Genomic DNA, 16273 nt, shown 5'->3' with positions numbered 1-16273 from the left:
GGAGCATGCTCAGTCATGACCTGGGAGACAGGAGTGTTCTGCCCAACAAACATTGCGCAGAGTCAGAGGCCAAGCCTGATGCCTGGGCTGAATCCCCTCTACCCACAGGATGGAAGGAAAGATGACTAGCTGTCCTTTGACCTCCACATGAGCACCGTGGCACGTGTGCATGGTCACTCTATAACACATGATTAATTAATTAACTGTAAAAGATACATAGCTGATCCTTTGGGGAAGCCTCAGGATTAGGGGCTAGGGGTACAGTAGATTGCAAGATCTGTCTGCATCTTTCACCTAGAGGATCATATTCCTGTAAGAAACGTTGGTTGTCTTGAATTTTAACCATTCCCCCTCCCTCCTTGTATGTCTCAGGATATATTTTCTGGTCCTAACTGCTGATGGTGGGGCCCGTAGCCCAGTAGCCACAGCACTTCCAGGAAAATGCTGCCTCGCGGCCTGGCAGGGCTGCCAGTAGAGCTCTTGTCCACCAGGGGCCGCTGTTGCACAGCACATGGTGTCCCACAGAGCCCCAGTGTGAATCACTTAGGTATCCAGACTGCCTTGCAGCTCCAAAGCTTCAAATTCAGGTTGGAACCGATTGGCAGGAAAGCTGCAGCTCCCAGCTGGCACTCTGGTCAGTACTGGCCCACCATGTCAGTGATATCCTAGTAAAAGCAGAGGGAAAGTACACGGGATGGGAATGGGGGTGGGGTGGGGGTTTGATTCCACCCTTTCAAGCCTTAATCCTCTCTGCTCCTACCCAGGAGACAGACTGAAGTTAGACTGTAAGGGAAAGGAATGAGTCACACTCTTCAGAGAAGACTGGGTCAAGGTTTTCCCCTTCTCTGCCATGCTCCAGTCAGAGCTGACTGTGGCTCTGAGACGCTGGGTTCAGTCCCAGCCTGTTCCCAGGGCAGCTGAATTCATTGTCAGTTACAGGGTGGAAGCAAGACTTGAGTCCCAGAGAGGAGAGGGCAGGATCTGGGGGGTCTGTTTTCAGAGTAGCCCGTCTCTTAATCAAGAGCTTCTCCTGAGAAAAGAAGGGTCTGTGGGTCAAATCATCCAGAGGCCCCTCTCCCCACACAGCCTCACGTAACTATCAGGACTGGATCTAGCAAAGTAAGTCGCTGGCTGCCTTGTGCTGGCTGCCTTGTGCTAGGGCCGCACACTGTGGCCACTACTGCTGCTTTTGAATCGTGGAGGGGAGAAGGGATCTAAGTGGACGAGAGAGGACAGAGAGGACAAGCACGGGGCTCCCACTTTGGCCCTGTGCTTCCTGTTGTCTACCTTTGTCAGTCTTACTTGAACTTTTGTAAATCGGAATGGAGGTAGCCACCACTCCCTGCCTCACTTGAATAACAACTGTGAGATTCAAAAGGGCAACAGGATGGGAGAAACTGCTTAATTTCTTTTAAATGTACTATTTCTGACTCATGACCACCGAGCAGAGCACAGTGGGGAGAGACTTCTAGTAAGCAGGCAATGGAGCCCTCCCCACCGCTACCACCACCGAGCCCACTTCCTCCTGCCCAGGGTCTTTGCCTAGACCTCCCTGTCTCTATTTTCCATGCACCCCAGAGCGTGAAAGGTGAGCTGGCGTGTGATGTAAGCCGCAGTTTCCCTTCCCACGTCCACCCACACCTCAGAGACTTTTTCCTTGGACTTGAAATTAAGCTCTTCTGCTCTCCCCTGATCATCCTTAATTTCTTTATCGATTTTCATTAAACTCTCCCTTTGGCTCCAGGACAAAGTAAACTAACTCCTTATTTCCCCACAAAAGGGGGGGGGGTGATTGGGTAGAAACAAAAGAATGTTCTTCGGGAAGTGAGACTTTCTCTTGTCTAAGGCTAAAGGGAAATTTCTAGAACTGTCTTGAGAGCTGGCTAAAGTTGGCTGAGCACTGGGCTTGGAAAGTTCCTAACCTCTTACAGTCGTAGACCTGTGCCTTTCTGTTCTGCAGGTACCCAGCTCCTCATCTGAACCATATGTTCAGTTAGCACTAGTCCTGATCCTTGGTCCCATTCTTTGAGCCAGCAGTACCTGGCCCTTACTTTAGTCACACCTGGAACTCTTCTGTGGCTGTTGCAAAATCCTTGGCCCCCAGTCTCTTTGGGGGACAATGCAGAGTCTCTCTTGACCACCATGTAAGACAAACAAGATAGACATAGGCAGCATATGTCCCATGCACAGATTCCAACTGGAGACTCAGCGTATTGCTACCCTCCACCAGGAGAGGTAACCATTTCATTGCACAGAAGATGCCAAAAGTCAGAGGGAAGTAACTATCTCCTTGGGACTCTTTCTTCCTCCACAAACCATGCAGTTCTTAACAATGCCAGTCTGTGGTGTCAGGAGAGCAGCTCTGATCTGTCAACCTTGGGAGTTGGGAGTGTCTGCTCTCACTCCATTCTGGGATCTGGGTCTCCCAAATGTGGTCCTGAGAACACTACCATCTCTCTGGGCTCCCCTAATTCACTGAGCATGGAGCTCCTTAGAGACACAAAGTACCACAGATCAATGACCAGCCACAGTGTCCTTTGCATCTCCTATGAATGCTTTCCCCTGCACCTCTGTATACCCACTAGAACTAAATCTCCACTGGCTTTTTGGTTCTCTTTCACCAGGAATCCAGGAATTCTAGAAGTAGGGAGCCTCCTTCAAGTCACAAGCCAGCCTCCACTCTAGCTGTACTTTTGGGCTCTCCACACTTGGCCTTTGGAGCAAGCTGCTTGCCTTCTACCCTGAGCCTAACACAGGAGCAGTTAGTAAGACATGACTATCTGCCAAGGACCAGGAAAAGCATGGCTGACTTCTAGAAGTGTACTGATCCTGGTACCAAAACAGAGGGAGCCTATGGCTGAAGTAAACTAGATTTCTACAGGGAAGACTCCACAGGCCTTTCTAGAGAGACCTTCCCTAAACCAACACCTTGAGCCTAGCTCCAAGGGAACAATCCCTTTGTAGTCCCTATTTCAGAAGGGCTACATCACTTCCTCCTATAAACAGTAACCTCCCAGAGTCCAGTCTCTTCCAAAGCCCTTACCAATAATACTGCCCTGCCCACAATCATGAAAACTGTAATTCAGTCCCACTGTGCACTAAGTGCCATGCATACAATAGTCCCATGAGATTTCAGTGTTTTTAAATCAGGAAAATGTCCAAGAGGCTCAGGAAGTTATCCCAAGTAACTTGCAAGTTCTTCAAACTTAATAAGCATAGAGAATCAAGTTTAGATTCAACAGCCTGCCTCTCAACCTCTTCAGGGCTCAGCTGCACTGGAGAGATGGCTTCCCAACAGACACATGATGAAAGGATGAGTCTGAAGAGTGAGTGTTGGATAGTATGAAGGGCCAAGTGAATGGGATTAGAAGTGGGAGACTGACAGCCAGAAGGAAGAGGCAGAGTGTGTGACTTGGAGTGGCTGCCTGAAGGAGACTAGGACTTTATCAACCCTTAGCAATCTGACCTGGAAAAGAGGAATGCCCACCATTTCTTTTCCTTTGGGGGCAGGGGCCAGGGAACCTGGTTTAAGTCACAGGAACTTTTTCAGTGTTCTCATGAAGCAAGCAAGGGCAGGGATGCTGAGTGGCTTTGGAGCCAAGGCTTGAATCCTGCCTCTAATACTTGCTAATGAGGTGATTTTTGACAAATCACAAAGGCTGTGATTCTGACTCCTCATCTAGAAGAAGAAGGTGTTTACAGTGCTCAGCCCATAAGTCACTGGTGTGACATTGAGTGGCATGTATGCACTGGAGTAGCACAGGCCCCAGCACACACTGAGACTCATTGATTAGCATCCTTTTCCCTCATCTTCAGAAAGCAACATGTGATATTCAGCCAACCCAGTCCTGGAAATGATGAGCTAGAGTTCTAGCTTTTTTGAGCAGCATCAGATGGGGACAATGAACTGCCTCCAGCCATTGCAGCTGTAGCTTTCAGCTGTAAGCATGAAAGTGCTGCTATGTTTCCAACTTGGTTTCCTCCTGCTGCCTCCAAAGCTCACAAAAGCCAAGCATCTGACTGCCTTCGAAGGTCTGGTTATCTCAGTCCCGTTACTGACTTCTCTATGCTCCCTACCAAGCCAGAATGAAAGAAGATGAGAAGCAAATCTCATCTGGCCATTTAGTCACTATTTGGGAAAGATTTACAGGAGCCAGGGTGATGGTGGATTACGTAGCCCATAAGCTCAGCTATTCCCTTCATTGAGTTTGTCTGTCTTGTCACCATGCAAGCAAGTGCACACACAACACACTATGCATCCACATTTAGACAGCACACTGGGAAGGAGAGAAATGACATCTGGTTTAATCTTGGGATCTAAGATTTGATTTGAACTCTCCCACAACCTTAGCTGTATGTCCTTAAGCAAGTAGCCTCCCTCCTCTAAGCCCATTTGCTCACTGAGTAGCAGAACCCAGGCATGGACACCATTAACCTCAACCCATTACCTCCAATCTCAGGCTCTCAGCACACCACTAAGTGCAAATGCTTCTAACCAAGTGGGAAGGAAGCACTCTTGCTCTGTGGCCTTACACAAATGGCTTCCCCATTCAGAGATACACCCTTGAGCTCTAAAAGACACAAACTCACTATTCATCCAACACCTCAACCAAGAGCACTTCCTACTCTTCTGCTTGCTCATGGGAATGGATTTGGAAAGAGGCGGTGTCCCTCAGCTCCATATGCAGACCCAGATGCCCAGCCTGGGCAGGGGTTAAGAGTAGCTGGTGTTGAATATATTGCCCCAGATTGGGCTGACACAGAAGCACCTATGCCCCCCAGAGCATCAGATTCTTTCTTTGACCCCACACTTCCTATGATACATTGGTCCAGCAAGCCCTTGGGATGGTTCTCGTTCTCCTACGCAGGCTGTGCAGTCCTTCATGGAATGGAGATCAAGGGCAACACCACCTTGTGAATCCAGAGTGAAAGCCGGTGCCCTCATCTGGCTTACGAAGACACCTGTGATAGTCCTGATTGTCAGTTTGATTGGATAGGCTGGCATCTAGGAAGTTAGTAAAGCATAGGTCTGGGTGTGTCTGTCACGTGGAGTTGATGGGGAAGATCTCAGTGTGGGTAGTGCCATCCCAGGGGTTAAGACTCAGAGGGAATGAAAGCAAAAGCCAAAAGGTCTGTCTGTCTGTCTGTCTGTCTGTCTCTGTTTCTCTATCACCCTCTATCTCTGTGTATGTCTCTCTTTCTTTCCATGGTTACCATAACATAATAAATAATAAAGTAACCAAGCTTATCCATCTCCTCTACCACTGTGAACCACTATGATCCATTGCCTGAGCACAAACCCAGTGTAATGGATCCCATCTATCTTGGGCTGAACTGTGAACCAAAGTAAGTCCTTTCCCTTAAGCTGAAGCTCTCAGGTATTTTGTTACGATGGAAAGCTGACTAATGATGGACCCAGTGGCATTTTGCGCTTGCCACTTTCATCCACCAATGACCTGGATACACTTCCTCTGGCATCCTGCTGTGAAATGACCAGCCATCACAAACTTTCAAACCATTCTCTATCAGCACCTTGTTTGTCTCACACACTGGGCTCTCTTGGTCATTCACCCCACCTAGAAAATGCTTAGTGTCCCCTTCTGTTGCCAGCTATTTGATCATACTGTGAACTATGGGGTTATGTTACTTACTAAAAAAAAAAAAAAAAAAATCCAAACCAGTTTCTAGTTGGGGTGTGGCTCAACCCTTAGCACACACCTTTAATCCACAATGACGGTAAAGCTAGTTTGTAGAGAAAAGAAGCACCAACATTTTAAAGTGATGTCTAATTGAGTGGCAGATAAAGTGACGAATCAGAAAGATTTGTCAGAATAGGATACACCCAACTCTCACAAGATGATAGAGGAAAGGCAAGCTGCTCAAGAGAGCAGTGCAGGCAGAGGGAAAAAAAGGGGGGAGAGAGGGGCAGTTTTGCAGGTACAGTTATAGAGACAGACTGTAGAGAAAGAACAAGCTAGATGCAGGTGAAGAAAGGAGGAGTCATAGAATAATAAGGAGTCAGACATTAGCCTGATTGGCAAAGTTAGTCTGAAACCAAGCAAAGCAAAAAAATCAGAGGCAGAGAGAAGCCAGCTTGAATCAGTCAGCTTGGAGAGGACTTTGAGCCAAAACAGCTGAGTTGAATCAGCCAGCCAGAGACTGGAAAGAGCAAGAAAGGGTGAGCTTATTCAGCAGCAAGTCTCAGAGGTTGAAAACATTCTAGGCCTAGATTAGATTGTGTGGAGGCTGGAAGCTTCCAGGACTAGGCCTAGGTTAGCAGACAGAGGTAACAAGCTTCAGAGATGACAATTACACCCTGTCATTCCTGGTTAGATCTCAGAGTCACATTCCACTTCAGACTTCACAGTCAACATCCCTAATAGTCCCTTCCGAAAAGTGCCTGGTAGAAGCGCATTAGGATAGACCTGCTATAGGAAGAGGACCAGATGGCTACACCAGGCTCCTAACCCAGCTGGCTCAGAGTCAGCTGTCTTTACCTTCTCCAGCTGATGGACACCCTCTTCTACACAGCAGATAGAGGCCAGTGTGCGGAGTGCCTGGGGGTACAAGCACCGGAAGCTGTCCTGCCGGCAGACCTTGAAGAGGGCTACAACCCCACCTTCCTGTGGAGAAGAAAGAATGATCTTACCTCATGATCTTCTCTAGATTGTCTCTGACAATAACAACCGACAGCCCTCATTTGGTAGACATGCTTTGGGTCACTCTTCTCACACATTTAAACAGTGACATCCCATTCCCGATTGTCCAAGTTGAAAGTAGGGTTTGGGGGCCCGCAACAGATGTTTTGGTAGAGTTGAGTATCAAGACCCTTCAGGTCAGCTCTCAGAAGAGCCAGCCTGAAGTCACCAGAACAGGTCCAGTAAACTGATGAAAGCAGATAAAAGGACAGAGTCTGGGATTCAGCACCCATTTCTAATCCATCAACCACGATGCTTCTCCTTGCTCTTTCCCCTGTCGTGGAAGGCAGGTAGAAAAGGAGTTTTATATCAAGTCCATTATTCACCATACAATGGGAAAATGCGCCACTAAGGGCAATACAGGGAAAGCAATTCCCCTACATCCACTTCACCCTTACCCCTGCTTGTAGACGCAAACAGCTGTTTTCAGGACATCCCTGCAGCTCTTGAGCATGGGTCTTTGTCTCTTGTTGGAACTGCTAATGGAATCTTTTTTCTCCCTTCTTGTGGAGACCACCCAGTAGTGCGCATCCCAGAGGAATATGGGCATAAGAAATATTCTGTAATCACGCCGTCCTCCTATGTACAAAGTGAGCACCAAGAGACCATACAGGGGCCATACCACAGTACTCACAGACCAATGTCAATGCTACAACACTACCTTGTGAATCCAGAGCAAAAGTTGGCACCTCTCTCTCTCTCTCTCTCTCTCTCTCTCTCTCTCTCTCTCTCTCTCTCCATTTTCTGAAGACTAGAAGACACTTAGAGGTGGCACTGAGTGAGCAGGGGATCTAAGCTCTCAGTCACTTTTAATTTTCCCATCACTCTTAAGTCTACCTATCCTGGCACCTGTTCCCAGAATTGAGCATAATATTATAGGAAGATGAATTCAGCAAAATACTATGCCCTGTCAGGTTTTTTATAATAGACTTACCATGTACCTGGCTCTGTTTCATATTCTGAGGATATAGCCATTCTGAGGACTGAAAGAAAAATGACTGAGCATCCTCGGGGGAAACAAGGGCCAGTATAGCCCAGCATGGCTGCACTGAAATAACCTTAGATCTCCCTCCCATCCACTCCAAACAGAAGCTCAGGGTCCTTACTTGTTCTAAGAGTTTTGCTTCTGACCACCATAGGGATCAAAATGAAGGGGTCCAATTCAGGGAGGTGGTTATTTACTAAGTCCTGATGTTTAATAACCAGCTAACACTGATTACAAACCTTCCTATCCCTGCTTCTTCCTGGGGTGGTTGCTTTGATGAGGATGAACACCATAGATTCAAAATATAGTAGTTTATTACATGCCAGACACGGTCCTGGTTCCAATCCATACTGAACTCGTGGTTTGGCAGGGAAGGGAGACAGCTCTAAAATCAGGAACAAAGTTGGGCAGAGATGCAATGAAAAGAAGGAATGGGGCAGGGTTCCCAGAGCAGAGCAGGAACCTCTCGATCTGGAAAATGGTTTGTAGAATGATGAAACAGAACCCCTCTAGATTCAAATACATGTTATTATTACAACAAAACTATGCCTAACATGAGAAAAGATAGCCACCCCTCTGATTCCTTGATCTGTAATCCTTTGTCCTGCTTTCTTATTTTCCCATAGGACATGTGTATGTTTCACATAAAGGCCCTGCCTAGACAGTCAATAAAGCACAATCAAGTTATAGAAACATAAACGTAACAGGAGTTTTAAGCTGTTTGCCTCTAGCCTTGCTGGTTATCAAGTCTCCCTCAAGATAGCATACATATAAATAGGTATTTATATTTTGGTGCTTTAACATTTAGTCTTCTAGGTTGTATAGATAAAATTTTATTAGATTTTTCAATTGGCAATTAATATATAAATACATTGGGAGAAGACAATGAGGAAGTAATGGTAAAAAATTCACGGCCGGAGAATTTCATAGACCCAGGGGTTAACCTACTACTACTATTTTGCTGCATAGAAACTATCTCTTAGGCTGCCTTCTAAATGTGTGTCTTCCTAACTAGTGGGAGCTCTTGGTTTTCATCAGAAAAATTTCTTTATATAGTGGACAAAGAAACTCACAACCTGTCAAAGTGCAAAGACTTGGCTTCTGTAGAGAGCTCAGCCTCAGTTGGGATCTACCCTACCCTTTCCCCAAGAATGGAGGGTCCACTGCACTCAGGGCCCACAGCAGCTATGGTTGTCTGCACAAGACCTATGCAAGGTCAAGCTAGTCGAGCTCCCACTCCTGGCTGATGATTGAGGGCGGTGGAGGATGGTTTCCAGGGGAGGGAGAGTCAGTGTTCCTTAAGGGTGTGGTTCCTGAGAGATACTCACTCCAATAGATGGCTCCATACTTAGAAGTATATGGGAGCACAAATAGTTTATTTTCAGAAACATTTAAAGAAAATAAAAGACTTGAAGTTGAGAGGGGGTTGTAGGTGTCTTGGAAAAGCTACGAGAGTAGATATAATCAAAATTATTGTGTTGCATTATGAAATTATCAAAGGATAAGTAAAATTATTGGGGTTTAGGAGGTTTGTTCTTGATTTTTGTTTGTTATGTTGTAGTTTTTCTTTCTTTTTTTCTTCTTTTTTTCTTTCGGACAACATTTAATTGGGGCTGGCTTACAGGTTCAGAGGTTCAGTCCATTATCATCAAGGCAGGAACATGAGCATCCCGGCAGGCATGGTGCAGGAGGAGCTGAGAGTTCTACATCTTCATCTGAAGGCTGCTTACAGAATACTGGCATCTAGGCAGCTAGGATCAGGGTCTTAAAGCCTGCCCACACAGTGACACACATACTAAAACAGGGACACACTTCCAAATAGTGCCACTCCCTGGTCTATGGATCCCAAATATTAAACAAGAAGCTGTAATGTTGACAATGCCTCAGAGACCCCAAGATACTTGAGAATCCAGAGCCATGGGAAACATGCTGAGTAAAGCTGCTATCAAGGTGTGGAACCTGCCAACTAGAGAGAATTGTGCTGCAGTGACAAAGCAGAAAGGACTTCGAGCTCTGCAGAGCCTTTGACCTCAGACATGAGTAGGCAGATCTTAGAGTTGGTGCAGCTTGACTTTGGTCTTGCTTTCGTCCAGTATTTCCTTCCATGTCATCTAGGATTTTGACAATTTTCTTCATTACTGTGGTCTTCCCAATAATAGCCTTTGTGAGCAGTGTGTATAGTCTCGCCATGTTGCAACTTCAGAGCTGGCCTAAGTTCCGTCAGTACTCAGCGGTGAGGTGAAAGCACAACACATCAAATCATTTAAACCTGCTCAAGTGCATGGAACCCGCAATGTCTGTATGTGTGTGTGTGTGTGTGTGTGTGTGTGTGTGTGTGTGTGTGTGTGTGTGTTTTCTTAAGGAACCCAAGACCAAAGCTCAGAAGACTGTGGCAGCCTCGTTTACCTCAGAAGACACTGAGGCCAGCAAATCTCTCTGAGCTCTGAATTTGCATTGGGTCCTCATTATGACTTTTCCCAAGCCTGTGAAAAATGCCCTCCCTGTCATTTTCAGTTAGAGAAAGAAAAAGTCCTAGACCCTGGCTAAGAGGATTCAGGTCTCAGGACCTGGCTCCACATCTGTTTAATTTGGGCTAAAATGCTATGTAACTGTTTCATAGGAAAAAGCAGCCGAGGTGATGTGTATGCAAAGGCCTGGAGCTAGCTCTCTGGACAGTGGCATGACAGTTAGGCTATAGAAGGCTTCCAGATCGGAAGGTGGGCGTATCCCTTCTTGAAAGGTATGTAAAAGTCCAGGGCATGTGAAAGGGGGAAGCAAGGAGGAGAGCTACCAAGGAGTTGAAATGAATTATCTCATGGACAGCCCTAGAGCCCCTGTCCGGGACCTGACAGCAGCACTTATTCTGGGGTAACACTGGGATCGCCTGAGCTAGCAGATCATGCTGTTGGCTTGGGCTTGTTTAATTTTATAGAAAGCTCTGGGCTCTAAGCCCAGATGCATAACAGTATGAATTATTCAGACAGCTTGGCTGAGCTGTTATGATGCTAGCAGAAGCCACTCCAGGGTGCGTAGGCTGTTGATGGAAGGAATCACAGAGGAACTGTGACACAGCAAGGTAGAGTTTTGTGTCCTCTGCTTGGGGGAGGGGATAGGGTCGCCACCATCATCATGAGACAACTGGGCTCATTCATGGGTATCTGGGTCGAGATATACAGAAAGGACAGGCCTCAGATTGCTCAAGAAGAAACATCTTAGACATAGGAGTGGCCCAGAGCTCACAGTGGACTCCAGAAGTGTCAAGATAATGACCATAAGGGACCTGTTATATGGGTTCCGAAGTTAATTCCTTACTGAGTCTCTGAGGCAGGATGTTTTCAGCACTGGACTCCCACATGGGCTTCTACTACTGGAACTAATCCTGCCAACTTCTAAACTGAAAAGATGGAAGGCAGCCCCACATCCCTTCCACACTTCTACCCTTAGCTTGCTTCATCTTAAGAACCAACTGTAAAGTTGAGGTGAAGATTAAGCTCAGAAAACCTGGTCAAAATTCCAATTCTGTATGGACTTCTGAACTCATAACTTCAGACAAGCTCTGACCTTCTGAAAACCTGCTTCTTCCCTTTAAAGATGTGTATTTTGGGGTCTGGGGAGATGGTTCAGTGGGTAAAGCCCTTGGTGCACAACTGTGAGAACCAGTGTTCAGATTCCCAGCACTCAGATAAGTGCCAGGTAGTCTTAGGAACCCTCCTACCATTCCAGCACACGGAGGTAAAAGACAAAGTCCCAGAACAAGCTGGCTAGCTAGATTAGCCAAATGAGTGAGTTCTGAGTTGAGAGAGCCTGCCTCCATGTGCAAGATGGAGGGCAGTCAAGGAAGACAGGCAACATCAACCTCGGGCCTTTGAATGCATGTACCTACATGTGGGCCTACACACATGCACACACATACATACCACATAATACACATGTACACACAAAGAATTTAGGAATTGTGACTCTTAACACATCTAAGGGTGGCTGTCTATCAGATGGGACACCAAATGGAAAAGCACAACAGTCTCTATGTCACTAATGGAAGAATAAAGACACGGGGAGTAGGACATGGGAGAAGACAGTGAGAAGGAAGAAAGAGAAAAACAGGAAAGACGAGAGGAGAGAAGAGGAGAGGGGAGGGGAGGGGAGGGGAGGGGAGGGGAGGGGAGGGGAGGGGAGGGGAGGGGAGGGGAGGGGAGGGGAGGGGAGGAGAGGAGAGGAGAGGAGAGGAGAGGAGAGGAGAGGAGAGGAGAGGAGAGGAGAGGAGAGGAGAGGAGAGGAGAGGAGAGGGGAAGGCCACACTGCTGGGAGAAAGTTCAGAATAGCCAGGGGCATATTGCCTTTAATTCTGTACTGCCTAGTTCAAATTTATTAGTTCCTATGACCCCACCTATGCAGTGGGAGTGGGCTCTGACTTCTACACAAGGCTTTGTATAAGTTTTAACAAGCACTCAGAACATTATCAGGCACCTAGTAAGTGCTATAGAAATGCTATATTGTTTTAATACTGATTCACTACTTCTATCTTCATCATCATCATCACCACCATCACTACCATCATCACCATCCCCACATCACCATCACAGTGACCAGTTCCAGCTTTAGAAAATTCAGGTTCCATGTCTTCCCAGCTCCTACCAATGTCTCCCAGTCCTGACTTTCACAAGGCTCACACTCAGGGAAAGTTCATCATTCATTGTGAAAAGCACCGGGAGCCAAGAAAGAAGAAATGATGATTGAGACAGATGGAGTTGTTGGAGCAGGGTCTTTGCCTTGTTAGCTATTAATCTTCTGAAATGCAGAAAACATGGGTAGGAAAATCTGGTTTTAAGCATGAGCTGGGCAAGGTGCTCCAATACTGTGAATCCTGGAATGTTTGTGTCTACCAGACCACTGAGGCTCATCTCAGCAGATGCGTGTGGATCCAACTCTTTAACTGTGCAAACAGTACCAACCTGAAGCCTCCACCAGAGGAACAACCAGGGCAGCATAGGGTTCTGTTGTTTTTATCATTAATATTCAACAAGACTCATGGCTTCCCTTAGATAGGCTATGGTAGGGTGTGGCTCAAAGCATCTGGACAAATATCTGAAACTTCTAGCCATGGCTGTTAAGTCCAGGCTACAGTGGGAGCCTGGAGTTGTGTGGGCAGCTAGGAAGAGAGTGGGAGAGGTCAGGAAATGGAGGAAGCAGTCACCAAATAAGGCAAACATCTCACCACGGCTGCCTGTTCAGATCGGAGTTTGACAAAATGAGAACTGCAGGCTTATTTTTCCACCAGCAAGACCAGACTCTGTGGTAGATTAGGGATGTGTCTTAAAATCCCACAGTTCACAAAGGTAGGGATGATGGTCCCAGAGCCTGGCCAGCCTCCAGCCACAAGCTCACAGCAGGGCTAGGATGAGAACTGCCTATGGTCCTTGCCCAGGTCTTTCCCATTGGGCATGCTTGGAATCAACATTTAACCCAGGGTGGGTCCCAGCCCTCTGAGGAGACTAACTAGCAGCAAGTTAAATACTACTTGTGGCTTGGATTCTAACTCACATCTGCTTTCTGGTGTTTTCATGACAGAGGAACACAGAGGTAGGGGGCAGGCAGTGGGCATTGTCTTCGTGAGCAGTACCAGCACACAGAAAGGAGGTTTTAAGTACCTGGGCCAGCCAAGATTTACCACTTAATTTTTAAGAGGAAAATGTTCTTTGTTCCAAGAGAAATTCAGATAAGTCTGTGTGAATTTAATCACCAAACTGGAGTTGAGAGTTTGAAGAATATCTTTGTTCTGCATATCATGTGACCTCTACAGGTCAAGTCCCTCCACCAGGTTGAATGATTGAGTCACAAAATCTGTTGGGGGAAGATAGCCCAAATACCTTCCCTACTTCCTTTGCCCCAATACTGCCATATGCATTCAAGTAAAATCTCAACTAAAGGGAACAGCAGCAATGAAATTCACCTTGGCTATGATGCGGCACAGAGGAGCCCCCTCCTGGGTCAGGCCGAACAGATTCCCTGTGGTAGACTCCGTGATGTAGATATTGTCTGAGGTATCGATTTTTCTCACAAGTGCCTAAGAAGAAAGAAAAGTCAGCCGGTTAATTCATTTCTACCTACTACCCTCTGCTCTTGTTTCTCAATGGAATTCCAGTGTGTCCTTGCTTCTAATAGCCTCTGAGGGATCTACAATCCTGTCCCACTTACTTGTGGGAGCAATAAGACCCTAGCTGTAGGTGAGATAAAGATGCAGAGATGAGGAATCATTACAAACCAATAGAGCATGGAGATCAAATGAGCTCTACTCTGGTTCCTAAAGACCTCTGCAAATACCAGTTGGTTTTGTTATAAATTCACAGTGAGAACAGAAACCACCATTGAAATAAGCAAGCATTAGTGTGACACCAAAGGAATGCCCACAGCTATGGTCAAAGAATTTTCTCATTTTGGATGGTTGTTAGACAGGGATGGACTCCAGCTGGTGATGGGTTCAAGGGCTGAGATGAGCATGCTCTAGTAGCATGACCCTGCCTGGGGGACATTTGCATTGGAATATAACTATGAGAAATAAAGACACCAGAATTCTACTGACAGGTAGGTAACTCTAAGAGTAATGAATGCTACACTCACCAAAGATGAAACACTACTGTGTGTGAAGAGGGCTGCACGTAGGACCACAAAATTAAAGAAGAGCCAGGAAAGCCATTAACAAATAAGATATGAAGATGATTCCTAGAAGAGTTTGGCTAATTTCTAGGGGAGAGAAGCCTTACAAATTGAAATCACTTCATAATCAGCCAATAGCTTTGGCACATGTGACTTATTGATTATCGGCTATTCTTACCTACTAAGGAATGCAGTTTTTCAAATTTCCTCTGGAAACTGTGGATATGGAGACCTGCCTTCCTAGGCCTCCCATGAGAAAACAAAATCTGCATAATATGGGTTCAACTCTCAGGTATCCTTTCAGTGGCTCTCTGTTTGTACATATGCACAGGTGTGCACAAGTGTATCTGTATATATGTGTCTATGCATGCCTGTGTGCACACATGTGTTTATGTGTTTATCCAGCTATGTATATGTGCATGTGTTTGTGCAAGCATGTATGTGCATGTGTGTGTATATATATACACATGTATATAAATATGTATATATACACATATATGTGGATTTGTGTGTGCATGCATGCATATGTATGTGTGTGTGCAAAAATCTGCATATGTGTATATGCATGTGTATGTCTGTATCTCTCCATCTACTATTTTGATACAAAGTCTCTCACTGAACCCAGAGATCACCAATTCAGTCAGGGAGCTCAAAGGGCTTTCTGTCTTCCCCTTCAGCTCTGGGATGCCAGACACACACCACGCCCCTGGCTTCTTTAACACGCGTGGATCTGGGATATTAAATTTAGATCTACATTCTTGTACAGAAATCAACTTGCAGATAGAGCCATTTCCTCAACCTGTTTTTATTTTGTTTTGAAACAGAGTCTTATGCAAGTCTGGCTGCCCTTGAATCTACAGTCCTCCTGCCTCTGTCTCTAAGGGCTGAGATTATAGATATGTATTGCAATACCTACACTATTTATTTAAATATTAAAATGGTTATCTTTTTAAATAACCCTGGTGTTGTGGAAAGAATTCTTGAACGAAGATGCAGGCTCTAGTCTCAGCTTGCCTTTAGCTCTCTATGCTAATCGAGAATGCATTTGGCTAAGAGCAGATTCTGAAACTAAAGTGCCTGAGTTCCATCCAATCTGGCCCTGCCACTTGTGGTGCTGTGCCCTGGCGCAGATGGTTTACTATAGCCTTTCTTTGCCTCGGTTTCTTTGCCTATTCAGTGTTGGAATAAACAGCATCTGTCTCTCATGGTGCTCTTATCCCAACCTCGTCAGCACGCACAGAAAGAACGTCTGCAGGTACCTACCACAGTGCAGTAAAACATCATTAGCAGTCACCATTTTTGGGCTTCGGAAAATGAGATAAACTTCTTAGGACTTGGTTTCACCACTTACTAATGATTAAAACGAAGAGATTTGGGATCTTCACACACAGCATATTAATCTTCTACACTGGATAGCCTTAGACTAAGTGTATATTTAAGCAAACTACATTAAAAATTAAAAAAATATATGCTTTAAGATATGGTAGGTACCTCCCACAAGGGAGTCAACAAAAGCTAGAATTGTTAACTAAGATTTGATTGGTCAGCATGGACCTCTGTAGTGAACATGCAGGTTATGCTCCTTCCCCCACTGCTTCCACGAGCAGCTACACATGGAATACACACTCAAATGGAGATGTAGATTTCATATATTGGGGTCCTGTACCTAAATGATAATTACCTAATGTTCCTGATGAGTGTTTGCACTTGAAGCAAATTAGCATTAAATTAAACAATTCAAACCCAATGTCTTCTGCAATCAACTGCTAATATTAGACCATTTAAGTCTGAGAATAATTTTATGTTAATGTCTATACACATATATACAGCAATTACACCCAGATTTATCTCAAGGACAAAGAAAAGGTGTAGGCATACTTTCCTACAGCATACATTTGGAAAACAGATCAGAAGCTCCTGAGGAAACCAGGAAGCT

At 45.7% G+C, this 16273-nt stretch overlaps 1 protein-coding gene across 7 annotated transcripts in view; it reads right to left on the bottom strand.

Annotated features, from left to right (window-relative positions):
* The window catches only part of Insc (INSC spindle orientation adaptor protein), a 106693-nt gene that overhangs the window by 32155 nt on the left and 58265 nt on the right, over positions 1 to 16273 (bottom strand). For 4 of the 7 annotated variants that reach the window (XM_006507659.4, NM_173767.4, XM_006507664.1 and 1 more), the window contains exons 6-7: positions 13634 to 13747; positions 6498 to 6623 (exon numbers count right to left, since the gene is read on the bottom strand). In XM_006507659.4, coding sequence (XP_006507722.1) covers positions 6498 to 6623; positions 13634 to 13747 — 240 coding nt within the window. The remainder of the gene's footprint in view (positions 1 to 6497; positions 6624 to 13633; positions 13748 to 16273) is intronic. The other 3 variants (XM_006507662.4, XM_030242501.1, XM_030242500.1) reach the window with 1 other exon arrangement.

This window comes from Mus musculus, chromosome 7 (assembly GCF_000001635.26).
Source record: "Mus musculus strain C57BL/6J chromosome 7, GRCm38.p6 C57BL/6J".
NCBI lineage: Eukaryota > Metazoa > Chordata > Mammalia > Rodentia > Muridae > Mus > Mus musculus.
The sequence above is the reverse complement of the archived record's forward strand: the minus strand, read 5'-3'. Positions and strand labels throughout refer to the sequence as shown.